General features: G+C 39.4%; 1 protein-coding gene across 2 annotated transcripts in view; it reads right to left on the bottom strand.

Annotated features, from left to right (window-relative positions):
• Window positions 1-25,821, bottom strand: part of CPEB3 (cytoplasmic polyadenylation element binding protein 3) — a 150,194-nt gene that overhangs the window by 48,192 nt on the left and 76,181 nt on the right. For both annotated transcript variants that reach the window (XM_028098944.2, XM_028098943.2), the window contains 2 exons: window positions 24,725-24,892; window positions 23,163-23,252 (listed from right to left, as the gene is read on the bottom strand). In XM_028098944.2, the coding sequence (XP_027954745.1) occupies window positions 23,163-23,252; window positions 24,725-24,892 (258 nt within the window). The remainder of the gene's footprint in view (window positions 1-23,162; window positions 23,253-24,724; window positions 24,893-25,821) is intronic.

Here is a 25,821-nt window from a genome sequence, read left to right as displayed (position 1 = left end):
CTATGTCCTGAGACACAACAATATTGAAAATAGGCCAAATAATAACCCTGCAGTGCCCTCCAAGTGTTCAAGTAAAAGGAGGAGTCGCACATTTCTCACTTTAAGTCAACAGCTAGAAATGATTAAGCATAGTGCAGAAGACATGTTGAAAGCTGAGAGAGGCTGGAGGCTGGGCCTCTTGAGCCAGTTAGTCAAGTTGCAAATGCAAAAGAAAAGTTCTTGAAGGAAATTAAAAGTGCTACTCCAGGGAACACATGAATGATAAGAAAGCAAAACAGCTTTATGGCTGATATGAAAAAAGTTCTAGTGGTCTAGATAGATCAAACCAGCCACAACATTCCCTTGAACCAAAACCTAATCCAGAGCAAGGCCTTAACTCTCTGCAATTCTATGAAGGCTGAGAGAGATGAGGAAGCTGAAGAAGAAAAGTTGGAAGCTAGCAGAGGTTGATTCATGATGTTTAAAGAAAGAAGCCATCTCCATGACATAAAAGTGCAAGGTAAAGCAGCAAGTGCTGATGTAGAAGCTGCAGCAGGTTATCAAGATCTTGCTAAGGTAATTAATGAAGATGCCCCCAGTAAACAGCAGCTTTTTCAATGTAGATGAAACAGCCTTGTATTGGAAGATGCCAGCTAGGACTTTTACAGCTAACGAGGAGAGGTCAAGGCCAACCTTCAAAGCTTCCAAGGACAAGCTCACTCTCTTATTAGGCATTAATACAGCTGGTGACTTTATGTTGAAGCCAATGCTCATTGACCATTCTGAAAATCCTACAGCCCTTAAGAATTATGATAGATTTACTTTGCCTATGCTCTATAAATGGAACCATAAAGCCTGGATGACAGCACATCTGTTTACAAGATAGTTTATGGGATATTTTAGGCCCACTGTTGACCTACTGCTCAGAAAAATAGATTCCTTTCAAAATATTACTGCTCATTGACAATGTACTAGGTCACCCAAGAACACTGATGGCGAAGATGTACAATGAAATGAATGTTGTTTTCATGCCTGCTAACACTATGTCCATTCTGCAGCCCATGGATTTCAACTTTCAAATTTTATTATTTTTTTAAGTTTATTTACTTATTTTAGTAGAAATCTCACACCCCGAGATCAAGAGTCGCATGTGCCTCCAACTGAAACAGCCAGGCGCCCCCCCCAGTCTTATTATTTAAGATATACATTTCATAAGACTATAGCTGCCAGAGAGTCCTCTGATGGATCTGGGCAAAGTAAACTGAAAACCTTTTGGAAAAGATCTACCATTCTAGATGTCATTAAGAACAATCATGATCACGGGAAGAGGTCAAATTATCACCATAACAGGAGTTTGGAAGAAGCTGATTCCAACTTAAGGATAACTTTGAGGGGTTCAAGACTTAAGTGGAGGAAGTAGCTGCAGATGTGGCAGAAATAGCAAGAGAACTAGAATAAGTATATGGAAGATGAAGATGTAACTGAATGGCTGTAATCTCAGCCAGTTTTAATGATAAAACTTTAACAGATGAGGAGTTGTTTCTCATGGATGAGCAAAGAAAACGGTTTCTTGAGATGCAATCTATTCCCAGTGAAGATGCTATGAAGACTGTTGAAATGATAACAAAAGATTTAGAATATTATATAAACTTAGCTGATAAAGCAGAGGCAGAGTTTGAAAGGACTGTCCCCAATTCTGAAAGAAGTTCTACTGTGGGTAAAATGCTATCAAACAGCATTGTATGCTCCAGAGAAATGATGTGGCAAAGTTAATTATTGTCTTACTTTAAGAAATTACCACATCCATCCCAACCTTTAACAATCCCCACCCTGATCTGTCAGCAGCCATGAACTCTGAGACAAGATTCTTCCCAACAAAAAGGTTACAACTCACCGAAAGCTCAGGTAGTGGTTCCATATTTTAACAATAAAGTAATTTTTAATTAAGGTATATATAGTTTTTTAGACATAATGCTGTTGCACATTTAACAGACTACAATATAGTGTAAACATAACTTTCATACGCACTGGGAAACTAAAAAATTTATTTGATTCACTTTATTGAAATATTTGCTTTATTGGGGTGGTCTAGAACTGAAGCCACAATATCTCCATGGTATGCCTGTAGATTTGGTCATCAAGAGAGCAGGCAGATTCATCCCTGGCCTGAGCCACAACAACTAGCCAAAAAACAAGCATCATCTGCCCCCCAACTTCCATCAAGCTTTATGCTTGACACATGCTACAATATGGATGCACCTTGAAAATATTATGTTAAGTGAAAGAAGCCAGGCACAAATATTGTATGATTCCATTTATATAAAATGCCCAGAATAGGCAAATCTATAGAGACAAAAAATATATCAGTGGTTACCTCGGGTTAAGGACTGGAGAGAATAGGTACAGGGTTTCTTCTGAGGATGATGAATATTTTCTAAGATTGATTGTGGTGATAGTGGCATAACTCTATGAACATACTGAAAACCACTGAATTTTATACTTTAAATGGGTAAACTGTATGGTATGTGAATTAATACCAAGAAAAGTTGTCTAAAAAAAAAAAGCCCAATAATAGCCTAGCCTAATGTTACTTCTGATGATGATGTCTGCTTTCTCCAAGGATACTCTCCTATCTCATGGAAGAGTACACTACTGATAAACATGGATACTAGCTGCAGTATTTCCATAGAGACAGCCAGCTTTGCTCACTTCGACTCAGTAAGATTTACTGAGCAACTGTTATAAGTGGGACACAATCTGTGGATTATGAGAAAACTGAGATGGAGGAGAGTACGTTCCTACTGTCAAGAGACTTATGTGGTAGAAGAAACAGACATTTAGACAATTAACTATTTGCTACAAAACTGAAGGAGATACATGGGGACAAAAAGTGCATTGGTAGCCCAGAGGAGCAAGGACTCTTACTTGAGAGAATCAGCAAAGACTTCAAATAGGTCAGCAGATGTTTAAGGGACCAATTCTGGCATCTGCTGCCATATCAGCATTCATGTATGGCAGCGGGGCAAAGGCCCATCATGAGCCAGTCTAAGTTTGACTAGTCAACTATTCAACCCTTCTGCAACCCCGCTAGCTTTGTAGCCTCTCAGCGGTCAGCTCCACTCCCAGTCCTCAAAAAAACCCATCACCAATATGGTCCTACCCTGGTACACTGCATGCCAGAAAGGTGTAAATGGTGGAGAAGAATAAGAACCTCCATATTCAGAAGATTCTCGCACATCAAACAAAGATGTTAATCAACTGGCCTAGAAGCAAAGCTCTTGGAGTCCTAGGCAGCACACAATGACAGTAGCAGTAGATAATGAATAATGGGTATTTTTTTTTTAAGATTTTATTTATTTATTTGACAGAGAGAGACACAGCGAGAGAGGGAACACAAGCAGGGGGAGTGGGAGAGGGAGAAGCAGGCTTCCCGCGAAGCAGGGAGCCCGATGAGGGGCTCGATCCCAGGGCCCTGGGATCATGACCTGAGCCGAAGGCAGATGCTTAACGACTGAGCCACCCGGGTGCCTCTGGGTACTTTTTTTTTAAAATACTTTTCTCAACTCCTTGTCTAGTATACACAGCATCCAAGCAAAAACAGCAGAAGAAAGGTTAACCACTATCATCCAAACAAACACAGCAGGAAAAAGATCAACCATTATCTGACACAAGAGTGGCCAATTCAACAGGCAGAAGTCAACGTACAGGGGATAGCACCAAGCCCAAAGGAGTGGGTATATAGCTACACCAGGGAGGCTGCCTACATGGGGGGACCCAGAGCTGTTTTCTGGGCTCTCCTCCTAAGCTAGCTGGGTCAAAAGATTCAGCAGGTGGCTAGGCAAGAAAAATAAAACCTAACTGCAAGACTAGAAAAAATATCATTTCTTCATATCCTTTCTCTATTGGAAACAGTATCCAACAATCACCAAGCCCCAAGGAATCTATTAAAAATTCAGTGTTTTCATTTAATGTGAGAACATTAATTCCACTTGCCAAAGTGAATACTAGAGATGAGTGAGGTTAAAAAAATGCAAATTACAAAGAGGAGGTTTCAGCATGTCCTCTCAAACCTCCTGCCTCACCAAGTTAAACCCTGGCAGAGATGGCCCACAAAGGTCCTAAGAGGCACACTGGATATCTTGTTCTTGGAGAGGACCCCATCTGTGTATATTATGCACAGTCCCATCAAAAAGGCCTGGGGAGGGGTGTCTGGGTGTCTCATTCAGTTGATCATCCAACTCTTGATCTTGGCTGGAGTCCTGATCTCAGGGTCATGAGTTCAGGCCCCGTGTTGGGCTCCATGCTGGCCATGGAGCCTACTTAAAAAAAAAAAAAAAAAAAAAGGCCTGGGAATGGGGCATGCTCACTGAAATGGGGCTTTCTCTAGCTCCTTGCCACCAGAAGGCCACCAGAAGGCCACCAGGCTGACTACGTTTTTCTGGCATGCTGCTGCCCACCCTCTAGAATCTTCCACATCAATTCCTGCACTGAGCTCAACTTGTGCATCAGAAGAGAGGGAGAGTATCTCCCCATAGCAGCTGAGTAGCTAACACAAAAGCATGTAGATCTTCAATCAGGCCTCTCACACAGCCATAAATGTTAACATTAGCAGTAGACAGAGTAAAAACAATGGGGAGTCAGAAGTAAAAGCTTGCTACAAATACTATTATCAAGAAAAATATCTATGAACAACTTCTCCTTTCCCAAGGAATGGCTCATAATACTTTGCCAATTTCTTTAGGATAACTCTTTTACAGCAAATAATCTTTTATAATAAATCATCTCTACTCCCTGATCAGCAAGCTGCCACCCAGTAATGACAATATTCTCTTAGCATTACAGATAAGGGTTGTGACTCCAGTTCAACAATTTCCTTCAACCCTACTTCGTACCTCAGGACTTCCAACCAAAACAAAATTCACCAGAGATACCCCAAATCACTCATGAACACAACTTTATTATACCTTCACCTACTAAAAACACCTTCTGACACCTCAAGGTCAACCAAACCCAGATGATAAGAGAAATCAGAGTATTTAAAAACAAATCAGGAAGGAAGAATCCTTCAAATATATTTCCCTTTTGATCTTTAGAAATTTAAGTTCAAAGTAAACAAAGCAGAAAAAGATTCCTTCTAGAATAACAAGGTCAATGTGAGATAAAAATTAAATCAATTATTTACTAAAAGGCAAATTCCACATGGTACTATGAAAAGAGTTCTGGACTAGGAGTCAGAAGGTCTAGATTTAGATCTAAGTTCTAACATTACTAGCTGTGTGTAATAATAGCTAACATTTACTGAGCATCTATCTACTATGTACCAGGCACCATTCTAAGTTCATTCATTCATCATCACACACACCCTGTGAAGGAGGCACTACTTTTAGTTGTTTCACAGTTAAAGAAATTGCACAGAGTGATTAAGCAACTTGCTCAAGGTAACCTAACAAGTGGTGGAACCATGAATTTGAATATTAACTTAAAGTTTCTGAGTCTTGGCTCTTTTCTCTGTAAAATGAAAAAAAAAAGTATTTGTCCTGATTAACTTACAGAGAGGTAGGTTATGAAATAGTACATGTAAGGGTGCTTTGTAAACTAGGTATTGTGCAAGTGTCAATTTTTCTTTCTGCATTTTCAGTGATACTTCTGCATATTTGTGTGATATATAAAATTGAGTTTTGCATACAGTCCCGTAAAAGTTGGAGTTCAAATTAATGATATGCACTTTCTATGTGCATTTTCAAGTGTTTGGTGAATAAAGGGCAGTAATCTAGATACTAAAGATAAACCTTAAAGTTATTTGAATAATAGGCTGAATATTACTGTAAACAAATAATAAAGTGATTGAATATTTTGTTTTCATATATAATTAGCCATGTCCACCAGGAGAGGAAATTATCAGATGTGATATTATTTGCTGATTCTAATACATTCTTTAAATAAAAGCCTATTATTGGGGTACCTGGGTGGCTCAGTCGGTTGAACATCTGGCTCTTGATTTCAGCTCGGGTTAAGGATGGTGGCATTGAGCCCTGTGCTGGGCTCCACGCTTAGCGGGGAGTTGGTGTGGGACTCTACCCCTCCCCCCACTCATGCATGGGCTTTCTCTCTCTCAAATAAATAAATCTTCAAAAAAAATAATAAAAGCCTATTATACTTACAAATAGAGCTCCTCAAACTGTCACTATGATGGCAGGTTCTTCTATTAGTTTGAAAGGCATATAAAAAAGCTTGACCAAAAAATTGTAAGCTCCCTCTGTTCTCCCTTGCCCTCTGAGTCAGTAAGAGACAAGAGTACCATAAAACTCAAGTTTCAGAAATGGTGACTTTATTTTCCACATACCTGAGGAGTGTGAGGGGGTTTGAGGGATGTGGTGAGCTATGGGAGGCCCTAAACTCAGAGCCAGCCTGTGGGTGGAACTATGGGCTCTGGAGCAACAGAGCAACAGGAGTTCTTAACACTATCACCATCATGACTCTGGGTTGGGCAGAATGGATGGCAGGAAATTGCTTGCTTTCCCACTGGTGCCAAATAGGTTGGGTGAGAAAGGGGAAAACAGTGAGGGAATTTTAGACAGGCCTGGACTGACCACACTTCTCTGGGGTAAAGAGGAACAGGAAGGTATGGGTTGGGGGGACTTACTTGGGATGATTCCATTTTATTTGGCCAGGACGTTACAGGCTAAATTTAATTAATAGATTTTTTTTTTCTCTTAATACCTGAGAACACATTAAGTACAACAATCTTCAAAATGTTCTTGGCTACCTGTCAAAAAACAATGCTTCCTGAGCTCTTAAATACCTAATTTTTCATGTTAGAATTTTTTTTATACTTGATCCCTAGTACAAATAACCATCACCACCAATTTCACCACCACAAACACCAGTTACGAAGTGCTTACAGTGTGCCAGGCACTTAGCTAATAATCAACACTTTACGTCTATAAGCTCTTTTCATCCTCACAGTAATTCTGTGAGGTAAATACAAGTTTTTATTCTCATTTTACAGATGAGAAAACTGAAACTCCAAGGGGTTAAGGGACACCTCAGATTAAAACCCAGGTCAGCTTACAGAGCCCTCATTCTTTATCCATTCACTTATACTGTCTTGCCTAAAAATGATGAGGCAAAAATTTCATTATCATTCACAAATGAGGACTGGTCTGTTTACTATTTATGGTTACTTTTGTGACAGTGATCATTTCACAGTGTTTTAAGTAGCAGAAAGTGGTCACCTGTGCTTTTAGTGCTACAATTTAAGGCCTATGCAGATACATTTGCTCGAAAGCCCACAGAACTATATTAAGAAGAACTAAAATGATGAATTTCAAAATCATCAGAAGTTTAGATTTAGTTTTATTTAGGTCAGTCAAATTGTCATATTTAGTACAGATGCCTATTGGCTTTCAATTTATTTCTAAATTATGTATATGTATTTATTTATTTTTAAAGATTTAATTAATTAATTAATTTGAGAGAGAGAGAGGGAGCAGGAGGGAAGGGAGAGAAATCTGAAACAGACATGGGGCTCAGTCCCACTACTGCAAGATCATGACCTGAGCCTAAACCAAGAGCTGGATGCTCAACTGACTGAGCCACCTAGGCACCCCACAAGTTATGTATTTAGAATAAAGGTACTTGAGGGAGTGAAAAAGCAGGTATCTCACTAAATTAAGATTTTAATAAAATGAATATCATCACAGTAATAATCGACTTAAGCAAGAATCATCAATGGATTCTAAAACTATTGGGTGAATTTGGGAAAGGGATACAAGATATTTAACATACTCTTAAAGTATCACTTCACAGATTAATCATTATTCGCAAAGGGAGAAAGGCATTTTTAAAATGGAGGAATCTGGCAGACAACACCTCAACCAAATGATAAAAATTAACATCACCAACAACAGGGCAAACTGACTTAATGTGCCTCCTGTACTATGTCCTTCTCAATGCAGCATATCATCTACATACTATTTCTGCTAACAGTGTTTTACTTGAATTTCATTATAAGGAAACATAATTCCAAATTAAGTGATATTCTATAAAACATCTGACATGGACCCGTCAAATGATACAAAAGATAAAAAGCCTAGGAAACTGTCTAAATTAAAAGACAGTAGAGAGATATGACAACTAAATTAAGTCTATATTTGGGTGTTAAGGCTACATGTTTGGATCTTGGATTAAAAAAAAAAACAGCTCTAAAGGACATTACTAGAACAATCTGGGTATTTCTTGTTCACAGGAGACATATGCAGAAGCACTTAGGAGTGAGGGATCTTGATGTCTACAACTTACTCTCAAATGATAATCACACACACACACAGAAAAAAAGAGAAAAAGCAAATGTGGCAAAATGCTGACAACTAGTGAATCTAGAAAAAGGCTATATAGGTGTTTGTTGCATTTATTCTTTTTTTTTTAGGATTTATTTATTTATTTTTTTATTTGACAGAGAGACACAGCGAGAGAGGGAACACAAGCAGGGGGAGTGGGAGAGGGAGAAGCAGGCTTCCTGCTGAGCAGGGAGTCCGATGCAGGGCTTGATCCCAGGGCCCTGGGATCATGACCTGAGCTGAAGGCCGACGTCTAATGACTGAGCCACCGAGGAGCCCCGGTTTTAAATTTTTGAAAATAAAAATTTGTGAGGAAAAAAAACCCCACAAGGTCTTTCTGGGGAAGAGAGTAATATCTTCTCCCATTCTCTCAAGAGCTGTTTGGTATTTTTTAAAGACCCAACAGTTCTTAAAATCAACTAATGCTCTTAGTGATTTATATGTTTCAATTATCAGCTACAATGGGAAAACAGTTTCAGCTTGTAGGGCTGTGCCCCAAACCATTGCTACATTCATAAAACAGTAGCTGACCAAGGGACAGCCAATTTCTGATTAAGCGAAATCAGCCCCAGAAGGAAAAATCCATGGTCTGGACACACAGAGAGAGATCTCTCCTTGCACAGAATCTAGGCTCCCTGATTTCCTGTGACTTTCCTAGACAGAGCTGAAGGGCACCTCCCCAGCCAGAACTGCCTGAATTCAGACACCTTTTGGCACAGAAGGCTGTTCCAAACATTCTCACTAACCTTGGCTCTCGGGTCAGAAGACTTACCTGGTTTGCCTCAGGAGTCTTTGTCTTTGGATTCAATTCAATAGAACCTAAAATATTTATGAGGGACAAGGCATGAAGCTAGGCAATGAAGCTACAAAGATGAAGAAGCCAAGTCCTAGAAAAATCCAACCTATAAATAAATGACTAAGGGACACCATGAAAGGTGGTGTGTTGAGGGTGTGTCCTATAGAACACTGCTGAGAGACAAATGAAGCAAAAGTGTCCAAACATCTGGGAAAGCCACAGAACAAAGGCCATATATGAGCTGGACAATAATGAGTCTTCGAGGATGTAAGGGCATTCCAAGTTCATGAAAGAGTGCAGGCCAAGGTATCGAAAGTCAAAGGTTTGGCTCATTTGGAAAACAGATGAGAATTCATTAGTTAGAGTATAGGATTGGGGGCAGTAGGCGGGAAGAGCTGAAGCACCTCATCAATTCCCTGCCTGCTCCCTGGAGAACACTGTAGGTCTCTGAACTGGATTCCCTATTCATTTTCCCTCTTGGATGAAAACATGTGATTTCCAAAATTTACTGAACACTTACTATGTGCTCTAGGCACGGAGGAGGATTACTAACATAAGCAAGACTTCGTTCTTAAGAAATTTATAAGCTAGTACAAAAAAGTCATGAAGAATAAGTACACAGAGAACTATAATCTAGGAACAATACATTAAGGATCCCAAGAAGTATTTTTTTGAGGTATTTGTAAAAGTTGGACTTCACAGAAAGAAGAAAGATCTTTCAGTGAAGAAGACACGGATAGAGGGGCGCCTGGGTGGCTCAGTCGTTAAGCGTCTACCTTCAGCTCAGGTCATGATCCCAGGGTCCTGGGATCGAGTCCCACATCGGGCTCCCTGCTCGGCAGGAAGCCTGCTTCTCCCTCTCCCACTCCCCCTGCTTGTGTTCCCTCTCTCGCTGTCTCTCTCTCTCTCTGTTGAAAAATAAATAAAATCTTTAAAAAAAAAAAAAGAAGACATGGATAGAAAAATCAGGGAAGTCCTTTTGTAGGCGGTAGGAGATTGTAATGGCATGACATAGGGAAAAAATGGAGGACATTTCAGGTGAAGGAATTAGCCTAAGATAAGATGTAGAGATGGCTCTGCAGATACTGCCCAAATCCATGGATTCCTGAACGTTTCCTGTGGATTCAGAACTAAACATATTTCTTTGACTATATTTACTACCTAGGGCTGAGGCTCAAACATTTTGGTCTACTGTTTTGTGTTTTTTCATTGCACTAGTAACTGTTTCTTTGTGGACTTCTGGCTTGGCAGGCAGGGGTGGAGGAAGGTAGGAATGGACAAGAAAGCAAGTCCGAGGGGTGGAACCACCTCAGAGTTGAAAACTGGCAATCTACTGCCTGTGTTCTTAGTAAAGTCCTGCGATCCAGGGCAGTGACCTGGGGCATTTGGGCTCAAAACTTGCTCTGTTTATGTAACCTCACATTTCCTACATAAAGAAGTCCTTGTGAAGTCGGCCAGTCTGTCAGTTCTAGTCACAGTCAGTTCTAACAAGCACCTGACCATGAAAACTGAGATCAGACTGGGGGTGTGGGAGGAAACTGGTCAAACTAGTTGGGCAGTTTTATTATTACTGAGCATTTCATTTTTACCAGGGGGGAGGACACTAGTACTACTCAACACCTATTAAGCCTAAGTACTGTGTTGGTATGAATGTGCCCTATTTCCTATAACCCATTTAGTAACCCAATGAGTAGTATTAACTCAGATGAGTAAACTGAGGTTCAGAGATTAAATAACTTGCTCAGTGTCACATAGTAACTGCTGCCCATGTCTGAGTCCACAAACAGCCAGCTCTTGCCCCCCCTGCTTGTCATTCTCCCTCATTCAGCATCAGACAACTTTTAACTTAATAGACACTTCCCTATGATGAAGCTTTGGTCCAAGCCTGCTTTTACAGCGCCTGAACTTTGACACTCTAATTTCTCCTCCTTCTTGCACTTTTATACTCCTCTGATGAGTTCTTGATGCTGTTGCCAATAGGTGTTCTCTGTGCCACCATTTCTCCTTCACAAGACTAAAGCCTTGACTAAAGCTATCCATTCTATTATGAAAGACAACCCAGGTTTCTGTTCTCAGCTTTCAAAATTGTTCACCAGGAACCAAAGGTTCCAAACCTTTTCAACTGACATATCCTCCCTTGGTTTCACTTGCTCATCCAATTCCTATCAGCAAGTCCTGTCCCAATCTACACCCTCTGTGAAAACATTCACCCTGCCTCAGCCTGTCAAATTTGCACCTTCCATTTCAGTTCCTGAGAGCTACTCTCTTCCAAAGAACATTCTCACCAGGGGTGGTTTTGACTTCTCTGTGCTAAACAAGCATCTCCCCTGTTCCTAGCATTTCTGTCCGGACATAGCACAACAGGTACTGTTGTGGCAGAGTACAGGGTGTCTCTGTTACGTATGTGGCTGCTCAGGCTCTGTCTTGTCGCCTGTACATTCCTCTGCCTACTCCTTTCTATACAGTCCCTCAAACTATAAATGCTCTGAAATCAAAGACTCACTCTTACAGTTCACCTTCAGTACAAGGCAGAAGAGATAGATGTTTAATAAAACAGTTTAAACTGAGTGTGTGCTAAGCTTTTAAAAGGAATAACAGGTCAAAAAAAGACAAAATAAAACAAAAAGCCCACTCCTACTACTCTGCAGTAAAGTTTCCATGTTTTTATAAGAAAATCCTTCCCGAGAATGAAAACTTAGATCAATTAAAATACAGAATTCACTAAAGAGTGTATTATAAGCCAGGACCTGCTTAAAAAAAAAAAAAAGGCAAAGTATTACTCAAAAGCTTACAAATTGCAAAAGGTTAAGTACAGGCTAAAACCCTTTAGTTTCCCAACTTGGATCAGTTTATGGAACTCAAAAAGTAGAAAAACTTGGAATCTGGGCCTAAAACAACAGACTTATTTCCATTCAAGTTATACTACAAGGGAAAAAAATGTGAAGTTTGAAAACTTTCCTTTCCAAAGCCAGAGTTAGATAAACTAAAGGAAAAAGAAATACATGCCATGAATGCCGTCTATGCAGCTTCACAATGACCTATTTTTGTCCATTTAAACTAGAGTCTTCTTTCCTGTTCTTCAAACAGGATCTCTGTAGCTGGCTGCCTCAAAGTCAATCTGAAACTCACGTGGCCTGGCTTGTGCCAGGTTCACAAACCACGCTGGTATTGTATACCATACCCTTCCACAACTGCATGACCTTGCTCCCAAGGACCAGCAGTCAAGCCAGCCCAGCCAGCGCAGAAGAAATACACAATCACCACAACAAACAGCCACTCAGAAGCACACACTTTACTCAAGGTGGGTGGGAATCATCAGATCGAAAGGCATGAGTTATTCCTGCATAAATCAGCATGACTGTTACTATTCCTGTTCAGCCGGCTGTGCACCTGAATCCTGTGCCCCTGGACCATCAGAACTGAAACTGGCTGCCTAAATGGGTCGCGACAGCTTCCTCCACTCCGCTGCCAGCATCACCAACTTCTGAACATGGTTTCAGAGCCACGTGGTCAATCTCCTGTCCAACATCTGTAGCTGGCTGCTCTCCTCACCTTTGTCCCAGAAGCCTCTGCCAACAATGGTAGCGCAGCTGTAGTGACTACCCAAGAGATGCCAGTTCTTTTCCCTGGCCCCCGCCCCACCGTAAGAGGTGAGACTACTGGCAGTATCAAGAGCAGCTGCTTAGTACAGAACGAGGGGTAGAAGGCTCAGGGTGGGCAGAGATTTTTTTGTAGCTCTAGTGATAGCAACTTTGGACATAGGCTCTTCTCGCAGGAAGGAGGTTATGATAAACATACCTATCATCATAAAAGTTTGTCTGGCCCACCTTGTCCTCCTACTAGTCACATTCACAGCCCCATGTTCAAGGAAGCAGAACTAAGCTGTTTCTTTACTAAGCATCAAGAGTTCTGTGGCCACTGTCTTTAGGATGGCCTATGTCACAGCTAGGTGTTAAAAAATGAACTGGACCAATCAGATTCCCCTTTCTGGAATTCAAGTAGAAATATGAAAACAATTTTCCCACTGGAAGCACAGTCAGAGAGGAGCACACATGCAGAGAAGGGCTGAGTCACGATAACGGTGGGATATTACAATGTTACAATATTACAATATTACAATTGTAATACTACAATATTACAATTCAGAGCTCCCACTGTTTGAATCCCTGCAGCCTGCCACCCCCTTGCATGACACCTCCATGATATCTGGTTCTACCACAGCTCCTACTTTGGGGCTCTCCTTGTCACTTATAACCACATCCCCAATTTGAGGTAGTACAAGAGAACCTCTGATCCTTGTAGTCAAAGAACTCAATTACAAAGCAGTGTACTCACGTCCAGAAATGGTGTGGCATCACCCAAGAGGCAGACTCCCATGGTTACGCTATTTGGGATGTAACCCCACGCTCACAGCTGCAGCTGAAGGGCAGCTCAGACCCAAAACCTCAGCCTAAACCAGCTCTTGGAAATACCCCCGTTATGTGAGCGTGACCAACAGAACAGAAGAATTCAGAGAAAAGCCAAGGACCACTTTCATTTTTAAAGAGCTGTGAAAGTGTCCCACAGGTCACACAACTTGAGTTGCTAATTTTTATATAAAATCCAGTCTTGTAAATAATAGCATAATTTATCAGATTTCATAGTTTAAACCAATATTCCTTTCCCACAAATGATACACACTAGTCAAACAAATAAAAATGACTTCCTTTATAATCCATCAGATAAAATAGCATAAACTCCTGATCAGCCAGGTCCAAGTCTGTCTGATAAAAGCCATATGCTCTTAGGAAAAGACACTTCATCTCTTCGAATCTCAGTTTAAAATAAAGATTATATTTAAATGAGATGATCTTCAAGGAACTTTCCAGCTTCAAAATGTGATAGACTTCTACTCTCTGAGCAAGTAGTGAACTCATCATTTGCAAAGATAAAAGTCATGCATTTAACAAGTATCTGAGGGCCAGCCACTGAGGCGGGTATGCAAGGTACTGGGCACAGAGCAGTGAACAAAACATAAAAACACCCTATTCTCATAAAACTTACATCCCGATCTAGAAAACAGAGAAACATGTCAGTTTTTCAAGTCACGATAAGCACTTTGAAGGAAAATAAAATGAGAGTAAAAAAGAAATAAAATGAGGGTAAGAGGGACAAAGAGCAAGAGGACAGAGGGACTGCTGTTTCAGAAATAAGGAGATCAGGCACAATCCCTCTGTTCAGGTGACATTTGAGTAGAGGTCTGTCTAAGGGAAGAGATGAGCAGTCCATTCAGAAATCTGGGAAGAGATGGTTTTATTTTGTTTTGTTTTAAAGATTTTATTTATTTATTTGACAGAGACGCAGTGAGAGAGGCAACACAAGCAGGGGGAGTGGGAGAGGGAGAGGCAGGCTTCCCGTGGAGCAGGGAGCCCGATGTGGGGCTCGATCCCAGGACCCCGGGATCATGACCTGAGCCGAAGGCAGACGCTTGACGACTGAGCCACCCGGGCGCCCCTGGGAAAAGATGGTTATAGACAAAAGGAAGTACTAAGGCCCTGAGGAATATTTGCTATTCCTGAAGGAATAGCAAAGAAGTCAGTGTGGCCAGAGTAGTAAGGGAGATAGGAATGATAGGAGATGATGTCAAAGAATACCAAAGATTCAACAGATGTGACCCGAGAGGAAAGGTTTAAATGCTTCAATTCATACCAATGTGGTTTCTGGCTTCTGCAGGGTCCATTATATTCCAAATCCACAGGCAAAAGGTAAGGCCACACTGCAATTACCATCTATCTAACTTGGAACTAAGCAAAAATGGTGCTACAGATGTCCAAATTAGCATAAACTTTATAAGGAAAATTGCTTTGGGAAGCCATGTGATATCAAATCTGGAGACATTAAGATTTTCATTTCTTTTAACTCTAGTTAAGGTTCTGCCAATTTATCCTAAAGAGAATCCTATGCAAGAAAAAACCACATACAAGGACATATTAACAGGAAAGAACATTATTTATAATAGCCTAAATAACCAACAAGCAAGTAAATTAAGGTGTAACAATAGGCTAGGCAGACTCTTGAAAAATATAAAAGTTATGTAGTAACATGGGAGGGAAGAAGGAAGATAGAAAACTTATATTTTTTAAAGAATTTATTTATTTATTTGAGAGAGAGAATGAGAGAGAGGCACATGAGAGGGAGGAGGGTCAGAGGGAGAAGCAGACTCCCCGCTGAGCAGGGAGCCCGAAGCGGGACTCGATCCTGGGACTCCAGGATCGTGACCTGAGCCGAAGGCGGTCGCTTAACCAACTGAGCCACCCAGGGGCCCAGAAAACTGTATTTCTGCTATAATGACACCCCCCACAAAAAAGGATATATATGAATAGAGCTTGGAAGGAAACAAAAAAATGATGATGGTTGGTTCTGCTGGGGAGGGAGGATTATTCTTATTTATAAAATAACACTCGTTCAGTGCAAATTAGATTTCTTTGTTCTGGTTTTCCTAATTCAATTACAATACTAACACCTAGAATTAAGATAACAATAGAAATTCCTGTGATCATATAGTTGACAAGAGGGCCACACTCATTTCTATTCCATGGTGGTCTTTTTTTTTTTAACATTTTATTTACTTTTTAATTAAAAATTTTTTTTCTTACATAATCTCCACACCCAACATGGGGCTTGAACTCACAACCCTGAGATGAAGAATCACACATTCTACTGGCTGAGCCTGCCAGATGCCCCTCCATGGAGATCTTCTCAGGGGAACCCTACAATATCTGATGGTGCTGATATACTTTCTTGAAGTTTCTTTCCTTAGCCTACAAGGCCACAAATATGCCCCCAGTCCTTCACTCACCCACATTTCTACTGACATGTTCTCTTTTTCCTTTTAGTTCCTAATAATTTACTTATTATTTGTTTATCATTTTCTTTTCCCTCTTCTCTATAAAGATGACTCTCAAGAGATGTGTGTCTCCAGCCCCCGTCTCCTTTCCCAAACTACCTAATCACAATCTCATTGCCTATTAGTAATTTCCTCTCAGATCAGGTGTGAGGACACACCAAACTCTACATGGCTTTTTAATCAAATTGTCACGTGATCAAACTGGTTTTCTCTCAATTGACTCCCCTACATTCAACAGTATCATGACTCTTCCATTAAGTAGAAGTAATTTTAGCACAACCCTACCATCAAACTCTACCACCATCATGATCTACTCCCATTCAGAATCACTGGTCTCTTACTGCCTCTGTTCTAGTAACATCTCAACACTAATATCTTAGGTCTTTGCAGTCCTTATTACTGCTTATAAGCTGGATTAAAGAAAATTCCTAAATAGTTTTTCTGACCCTGGCTAAAACACCAAAATCAAATACAAAAACTCAACCACCTCTCCCTTGCTTAAAAAAAAATACAAAGGCTTCAAGGATATCTAGGTACTATGAAAGTATTCTATATACATTTTCTTATTTAATCCTCATAACAAACTAGAATCAGACACTATTATTTCCATTTTGTAGATTAAAAAATAGAGATTTAGGAAAATAACCAGCCCAGGGACACAGATATGGCAAGGCAAGTAGTGGAACAGGAATCCAACCCAGACAGCCTGTTCCAGAGCCTTTATTCTTGATCACTGGTTACTCGGCCTAAGTCCTAGGCTTGGCAGTCAGGCTACCACATAATCCTGCCTTAATTAAGCCTGCTGCCTACCTCTGGGCCATTCTTATTCCCAAATGAGAATTGTAGAGGGCAATACTTAAGAGCCTTGGGCTCTGAGGCCAGCCTATTTAGGCTCAAATCCCAGCTCTACCAATTAACACATGACCATGGACAAACTGCCCTCTTCTAAATCTGTTTCTTCTTCTATATAAAATGGGAATACTAAGGGTGCTTACCTTGTGCAGTTGGGAAGATTAAATATGATTTAGAAAATAGGAACCCAATGACTGGCTGATGGCAAGCCCTCAGTAAAGGTTAGGAATCCTAATTATCATAATTCCAGCTCCCTGCAATTTCTGCCTATTCTCTTCCTGCCTAGCTTTGAAGATGAAGGTTTTGCACAGCCCGCAGCAATCTGTTCCTCTTCTGCCTGCATGGAATATTTTTTGCTCACTTGTCATTAAGCATAAGTTGATCTGTATTTTAATAAAAATAACAATATTATTCATAATATCTACTGCATGCAGGGACTGCTTTCTTTACCCCACACAAATTTACACACTCATTTTAATCCTCATCATGACCTTCTGAAGTAGGTACTATCATGATGCCTCTTTTGCAGGTGATGAAACTAAGGCACAGAAAGGTTAAACAGCAAGCTTAAGGTCGTAAATAGGCGGAGGAGCCCAGCAAGTCTAGTTCCAGAAACCTCGGCTCTTTACCATTACTTAGTATTTCACACCTGTTGTTTCCATGTCTCCTTTAGGAAACTGCAACCTTCTCAAAAACAAGAATGGTTATCTTCTCTAGATCCCCCATAAGGCCAAATATGAACTCTTTCACAGACTGACAAGCAACAAATATTTGATGGATTGATATTCCCAAAGCCGCATAATCACTTGCATCAGAACCTAAGCCCTCTGTTTGCATTTATTCTGTTCTCTCACCATCCCTTTTCAATAACTATCTTTAAATTACCTGTACCCAAGCTATTATAAACATAAGTGACAATGATTACCATTCTGTACGAATGTGGGATTGGGTTCATGCCCTAAGACTTGGAAGAACCTCTCTTTCCAGACCTCACAATTTCAACTCTGCTATTCCAGAACTAAAAAGTTTGCAAAGAAGATCTTGGAAAACTTTTCCTCACTAGTTCGGCTAGAGTTGGATTTCTTCTCATCATCAAGAACTAAATGCAGGAAACACAAAGCAAGACTTTGCTTCAATTTTATCAATAGCTATTTGAAAGTATTTTAAAGATTTATTTATTTATTTTTGAGAGAGTGAGAATGAGAGAGAGAGAAAGAGTACATGAGAGTGGGGAGGGTCAGAGGGAGAAGCAGGCCCCTCGCCAAGCAGGGAGCCCGATGCGGGACTCGATCCTGGGACTCCAGGATCACGACCCAAGCCGAAGGCAGTTGCCCAACCAACTGAGCCACCCAGGCGCCCTGAAAGTATTTTAAACTGATATTTCTATTTGACCCAACTCCATTCTTCCTTCACCCCAAAGACAAACACCACACAAATGCCTTCATGTCCACTCTCTCTGGGGGATGAAATCAATTTAGGGAAGAAAAATAAATCCTACTGTTTCAAGGCTCATTCTTTTGCATCATTTTCTCCTAACATTCCAACCACACTTCATTTATTCAAAGGTACTAACGCCCTTTTGTACTCAGTCATTCCCATATGGTACTCCTCCACTTGGAACCTGCTTCCCTAACTTTCTAGCTAACTCCTCAATTTTTAGATCTGCTTAACTGTCATCTTCTCAGAGAAGCTTTCTCCATATCCACACTCTAAATTGATCAACCCTTTTTAGAGTCACTGCACTCTCTACTTATCCTTTACAGAACTATCACAATTTGTAATTGTGTTTATTTTTTGACTAGTTGATTAATTTCTTATTTTCCCCACAGGACTATAAGTTATGAGGTCTGAGACCAAATTATGAAAATACACATTCTGACTTCCCTGCCTTCCTCCACCTTTCATGTTCTGATTATTGCTCTGGAGAACAACAAGCAACTACCTGCTTGTGGCCTACAGACAAACTGATCCACAGGACTTTGCATATCCTCAAATGGCTGATCAAATACCTCAGTGGTCTTTGTCCTGGAGAGAGCCCCAGACTCCATTACCTCCCGCTGTCAACACAGCCCAACAACACTTAAAGGGACAACTGATGTGCCTGGTCACTGTTTCTCTACATGGATTTTAAACTCTCCAGTCCATTGAAATGGCCATGGTTTTACAAACCCTACCCTTTATCTGTACAGGTAAACCTGCCAGATGAATGAATGTGTATTTCATTAGGCATATTCTTTCTGAGAAAAAGGCGAAAGGTCTCCATAGTGGATGGTTCCTTTCTACTTACACATAAACCAAAATGGACAGCCAAACAAACTGTACCTAATGGCCAACCTAAGGTAACCTAAAGAAAAGTACACTCAGCATGAAGGGCATTTCCAAGAAGGCATGGACCTGAATTAAAACCTAAGGAATTTCAGGAAAAGTAGAAATAGCAAGGGGGCATTATTAAGAAGGCACAGAACAGATAAGGTGAACTCCTTAGACGTTTCCAACATTCAAAGCAATGGGCATGGATTCTCAAAGTTACTTCAATCTTGGATGACACCAAATCTCTTTAGGTCCTCCCAAAACAGGTCAACCTTCAGACTTTAGCTGAAAGCCAAAACACAAAAGGAGCCAACAGTATAACAATTATTTCTCTTCCCAACCGCTAATCACAGGGAAGGCAATCTGCTCTGCAAGGATGCAAGCCTGTGGACCAGAACTGGGATATCTAGATTTTCCTCTTGGCCTTGCTGTCAATGGCCCATCTCAACACTTAACCTCAGGTGTAAAATAAAGGCACCAGATATAATGTTCAACAGTTCTATATTATTATGCTGTTATATAGGAAAGGCACCAAAAACCATGGAGTTAACAGAACTAAAATTTGTACTGCTCATACCAACCCAAATGTTTTCTCTTCAATTCTTAGTAACAAATTTAAGTAGGATATTGTAAACATGACATATATACAGAAAAGGCAGACAAAATTGGTGATCCAGAAACCATTAGACATAAGGTATGACCGAGAGAAGTAAAAATGTTTATCTTTGAAAAGAGAAGACTTAAAGAGAAACTAATTGTCTTTTAAGTACCAAGAGACAGAGGTCACAATGATAATTTATTCTACTTTACTTTATAGGACACAATTGATTAGTAGGGTAAAGACTGCAGGGAAGCACGTGACGCAGTTGAAAAGCAAACTTAAGAATTAGCTAGGTCTAGCAAATATATAGACTTCCTCTAAAATAAACTGCCTCCTTTGTCACTGGATGTCTCAGAAGCCACATGAGCAGCTCCAAAGACTGTTTTAAAGCAGGAGGCAACAAACTTTCTGCAAAGGGATTTGAGGGCCACATATAGTCTCTGTTACATATTCTTCTTGCATGTGTATTTTTACAACTTTTAAAAATATAAAAACTATCCTTAGCTTACAGGCCCTATAAAAACAGGTAGTTTGCGGATTCCTGTTCTAGAGAAGTGCTTTCCAATAGAAAGATGAGTCACATATGTAACTTAAAATTTAAAAAAAAAAAAAAACACCAAAAAAACAAAAAACACCAAAAAAAAAAAACCACACACAAATTTTCTAATATCTACATTTTAAAGGTAAAAAGAAACAGATGAAGTTCATTTTATTTTATTTAATCCAATACATCAAAAAATTATCATTCTAACATGAAAACAAAATTACTATGAGATATTTTACCTTTTTCTAAAACTAAGTCTTCAAGTCCAGTGTATATTTAACACTTATAGCATATCTCAATTCAAATTAGTCATGTTTCAAGTGCTCATTAGCTACATGTGTCTAGCAGCTATCATTCTGGACAGAGCGGTTCCGGAGAAACTTGTACACTCCACTGAGAAACAGAAGAGATAACCTTCCAGTCTTCTTTCCTTTTTTTTCTTACACTTATTTACTCAAACTGATGAGGAAAAGAAATGTATTAGTCAGTAAATGACTATTGAGATGACTGGCATGCTACTAGGAAAAAGAAAACTGGATCTCTTCTTGTACCTTACTCCAATATGAAGTCCAGACAGAAATGAGAAGTCAATCTAAAAAAGTAAAATACATTCAAAGGCCAGTAAAGAGAAAAGAATGCCAAAAAAAGGGGAAAGGGATGTTACTTTAACCATCAGATTGGCAAAGATCGAAAGTCATTTCCTCAGACTCAATAACTCTGCTTTACAAATCAGATACTATTGGTGGGAACATAAACGTATATGACCTTTCCTAAGGGCAGCTTTGCAATCTGTATAAATATGTACCTCACTTCTGGAAATTCACCCTAAGAGGCAATGATAAAGGGCAAAAAGATGAAGGCACAAGGGTATTCACTGAAGCATGATCCATGAGAAGAAACAGCTAGAAGCAACTTAAGTGTCCATCAATAGGACAGAGTAAATAAAATAAGGTCATTAAAGTTATGTAGGTCTCTTACACAAAGATATGAGGGGGAAATGCAGGTTACTGAACAGCAGGTACAGTGTGATCCCATTTATTTAAAATGCAAAATTTCATATAAATGTTATATTCATAAAGAGAACATTAGAAGGAAATTTAATAAAATGTATATAGTGATTATGTCTGATACAGGTAGGTTTGCAATAATTCTCTTGGACACATCTATATACGTTTCTCTTCATTTTTTTAATGATGATCACCTGACACTTTTTATCCCAGAGTTATTTCTATAACCTTCTCAGCATGTTTATTTTTTCACTAGCACTCTTAGAAATATCTCTTATACATGTAATTTTACAGAGTGTGTTACATGCACCACAGTGTGGTGAACACATTCTTTCACTGAGATAACATGTCTTGATGCTCACGTGCAACTTGTACTTTTTATACATGGGACCTTACAGAGCATACAACCTACAGCACAGTGTGGTGAACTCATCTGCTCACTGAAATAACACTACTCTGATTCAAGGAATTATTAGCACTCTTAGAAACACGTTTTAAACATAGTGTCCACATGTACTACGAGGTACTGAACACATTCCTTCAGTGAAATAATCAACATGGTGATTTTATCTTTTCCGATTAATGTAAAACTTTTTTTAATAAATATGATCTTTTTTTAAAGATTATTTATTTATTCGATAGAGACACAGTGAGAGAGGGAACACAAGCAGGGGGAGTGGGAGGGAGAAGCAGGCTTCCTGCAGAGCAGGGAGCTCGATACAGTGCTCAGTCTCAGGACCCTGAGATCACGACCTGAGCCGAAGGCAGATGCTTAACGACTGAGCCACCCAGGTGCCCCAAAACTTACTTAACTTTAAAAATTCTTGGAGATAATTAAAAAGGAAATGTTAAAAGTAAACAAACAAAAAACCAAAAAGTAAACAAACAGGCTCTATTTAAGTGAGTAACTTCTTTTCATAGGTTATAGAGAGAGTGGGGAGAAATATAGGTGGCAAAGAAACCTAATAAACCAGACATAAGACGAAGTCACCTGCCTTTCCCAAGTTAAGCTATAATTTCATTCCTGCACGAAACACGGGAAGGGTATTTTGACTCCATCTTCTTGTGGTGACTAATGTTATATAATAATGTATATCAAAAAACCCCAATTCTTTAGAGATAAAAGACATCCTTGAAACGTAGCTACAGAATATAACACATGAAGAAAACTTCCTTTTTAACCCAAAACACTCTTCTATATGATTCTAGGAACTTACCCGAGTTAACATCACTAGAAAAGTTCCCTGAATTCTGCAGAAATGACAAACTATGAACAAAGTAATATATTTCCATGTCTTCGTAAATTACCAAAAAAGCCTACCAAACATAAGGGATGAATTCACGTGAAGAGTTCTTTGCTGGTTTGCCCACCACCCCTCAACAAGCGAAGTCACTTAAAATACAGACATGAATAAAGGTAATTTCATACAATGTCACTTTTCGGCCACTAGGTTTTCCAAGTTTGGGGTTTATAAGATCTATAAAACTACAGAACTATGGGATACAAACAAAATTTGACTCTAAATAATCTTTTCCTCTCCCATCACTGACATTCTTCTAACCCCTAGATTTTTTTTCTCAAATAATGAAAATTTAGCACAAGGCTCATTCACAACGGACTCACAGGATCTCACTGTCAGTACAAGAGATGCCCTGAAACAGTGTGCTCCTGGGGGAATAGTTTCCAAATGAAAACAGTAAGACACAAAAAGATGATTAACATTAAAATATTTTCTTAATTAGGGGAAAAAAGCCAACTGCTATTTCAAGAATTAAAAGGCTGTCCTTTATTGAATGTCATGCCAGCTCTCCAACAGGCAGGCAGTGGAGACATTTTAAGTGCATTACCTTTAGGAGGAAAATATGACTTGCTTTCAGCTTTGTGAGGCCAGTCTACAACGAGAGGTCCAAACCTGCGAAAGCTGGCAGTGATCTCATCTACAAAATAAAGAAGCAATCTTAGCAAGAGAAAAAAAAATATTGCAAACAGAATAGCATAAAGCATGTCTTTTTATTTAAAAAATACTTTGAGAACTATTTCTAAAGCACTTTTACAGAAGCCAAACCTACTAAGTGAAATACAATTGTTTGACAGGCACATTTGGTTATTCTTTTTTTTTTAAATAAGATATTTATTTGAAAGAGAGAGAGAGAGCGCGCGCGCACAAGCGGGGGGAGGGGCGGTAAGAAGGAAAGGGAGAAGCAGACTCCCCACTGAGCAGGGTGCCTGATATGGGGCTCGATCTGAGGACCGTAGGACCACGACCCTAGCCAAAGGGAGAGGCTCAACCAACTGAGCCACCTAGGTGCCCCTAACTACATATCCTATAAAGAAAGTATTTCCAAAGTTATAGCTCAATTTACCTTTTCCTTCTGACTCCTGACTCAAAGCAGAAGGTTATAACTTAGCTCCCACTCAGATATAAGTTGTTACTCTCTCAGCCATGATCTAAACTTTGTCTTAAAAAAAAAATCCAATCGATAGATGAGATTAACACTAATATGAGAATAGTTTGGAGGAAAATGAGTCTCCAGCTCTGTACAACTTTAAAGCAATAAGTCTTAAAACTATTTTTAGACTATTCCTTTCTCATCATGAAAAAAGAAAATCACGACAAACTAGAGAAATGTCACAACTAGAACAATGCTGACAGAACAACTGTTTTAATAATATTTTTATAACAGATCCAAAGCCTACTAGAACTAGAGTCGCTGTTTTTTTCCCTTAAGGTAACTGTTCCGTTCAACAAATATTTATTGACAACCTACTATGTGCTGATTGGCTTTTGGCATTAGTGAAAACTCACTTTTGGACCAACAGTATCTCAAGAATATTATTAAGAAAAATTCTAATTAGTCTTTATTCTTTTTAAGGCAAGGGGCCTTTTCATTAATAGAGATCTATATTAAAATATGAGATGGGATAGTGTGATGAACATGAGCAAAAGCTCTGGAATCAGACTAATTTTGAATGCCAGCTGCACCATTAGCTATATAACCTTGGAAAAACTGTCTCTCTCTGATCCTCAGTTTCCTTATTTATAGAATGGAGTTGGTAGGATATACCTTAAAGGATAGCTGTAAGGATTAAAAGGGATAATGTAATGTGAAGCGCTTAGCATACTTATGGGCTTATAAAGAGTTTCATAAATATTAACTTTCATTATTATTTTACAGCTTGTCCCCAAATTAACGACTAGGAAACACGAAGCTGCTGGGAGACTGCCCTGTATGAACACATTTGAAGAGCAGACTTGAAATGCACCTATTCCTTCCCCATCTATCAAATATTTTCATCCTCCAAACACTAAAATAGGAATGTTCCAAAGCTTCCTGGAGAGGAGAGGCAGGGTCAAATCACACAAAGAACAAACCTGGCCTTTATCAAGTCATTAATGAATGTATCGTACCTTCATCAATATCAGGAGGAAGGCCTCCAACAAACACCTTTCTAGAGTAACGTTCTACTCGTTCTCCATTTTGACAACGAGTGGGAGAATTCAAGCCAGATGACAAGGATTGATCGCCGTGACTGTCGTCCAGGAAGGCATCTTCAAAGGGAAAGAGAGAAGACCGACCTGAAACAAATGTGGAAGTTTCTACAGTTAAAATTATTTTCTTAGACAACAAATGCTTTATTAGGAGCCAAAGTGTAGAGTGAATCATACAAAAACAAAAACAAAAACAAAACCATATCCTGAACTGTGACTTTTACAATAGGATAAGCAACTGCAGATTTCAGAGCCTAGACAATACCATCATTTTTGTGTAAAGGTATACATAGCACAGAAATAACTGGATTGATACTCAGGAGGAAGCATCAAAAATTACAGCTGTTTTCGCTGCTAAAAATCACCACCTTTTACTCATAGAGTCCCTATCACTGCTACTCAGGGTATTCAGCAGCCCTTTTTCCTTTCCGCAGACATTTCTTAAAATAAATGGAAAAGTAATCTTTAGTCACAGATTTTTATTTGCTCAAAGGTTCAGGCTGGCTGGCCCTGACAGCAGAGGGAATAATAAACTGATAACAAAGGCTGATAACCTCACTGATAGGACTAAAGATGATCAAGTTTTCCCGGCCACTCCAAAGTAATCCAATTTGGGAATAAACATTTGCAGTAATAACAGGTGGAATGAATAAATGAGAACACATAAATTAAGATGTGGGAGTACAGATGTAGATGTGGTTATGACATTTTTACCCTACTAATCTAGGCAGTATTTTATATCACTCAAAAAATTATGTTCATTGTTAACTCTATAGCCAAATAGAGTTTATACAGCAAAGGCATCTACCCATTCCACATGACCGTAAGAAAGTTGCCAGCAGTTAGAGTCTGTTCATAAACGTAACACAATAATGACATCTGGCATTACAAAATAAAATCCAAGTTTAAAAAAAAACAAATATATTTCCTGTTTGAGTCAGTGAGTTCCTGATAAAACTTTCCATTAGGTTACACTCTAAAAATGAACTGTCTTGAACACTCTAACTTCTGAAAAA

The sequence above is a fragment of the Eumetopias jubatus genome, unplaced genomic scaffold (genome assembly GCF_037043125.1).
Source record: "Eumetopias jubatus isolate StellerSeaLion01/CBP00866 unplaced genomic scaffold, mEumJub1_p1.0 scaffold_17, whole genome shotgun sequence".
NCBI lineage: Eukaryota > Metazoa > Chordata > Mammalia > Carnivora > Otariidae > Eumetopias > Eumetopias jubatus.
This window is presented reverse-complemented; position numbering and strand designations above follow the sequence as displayed.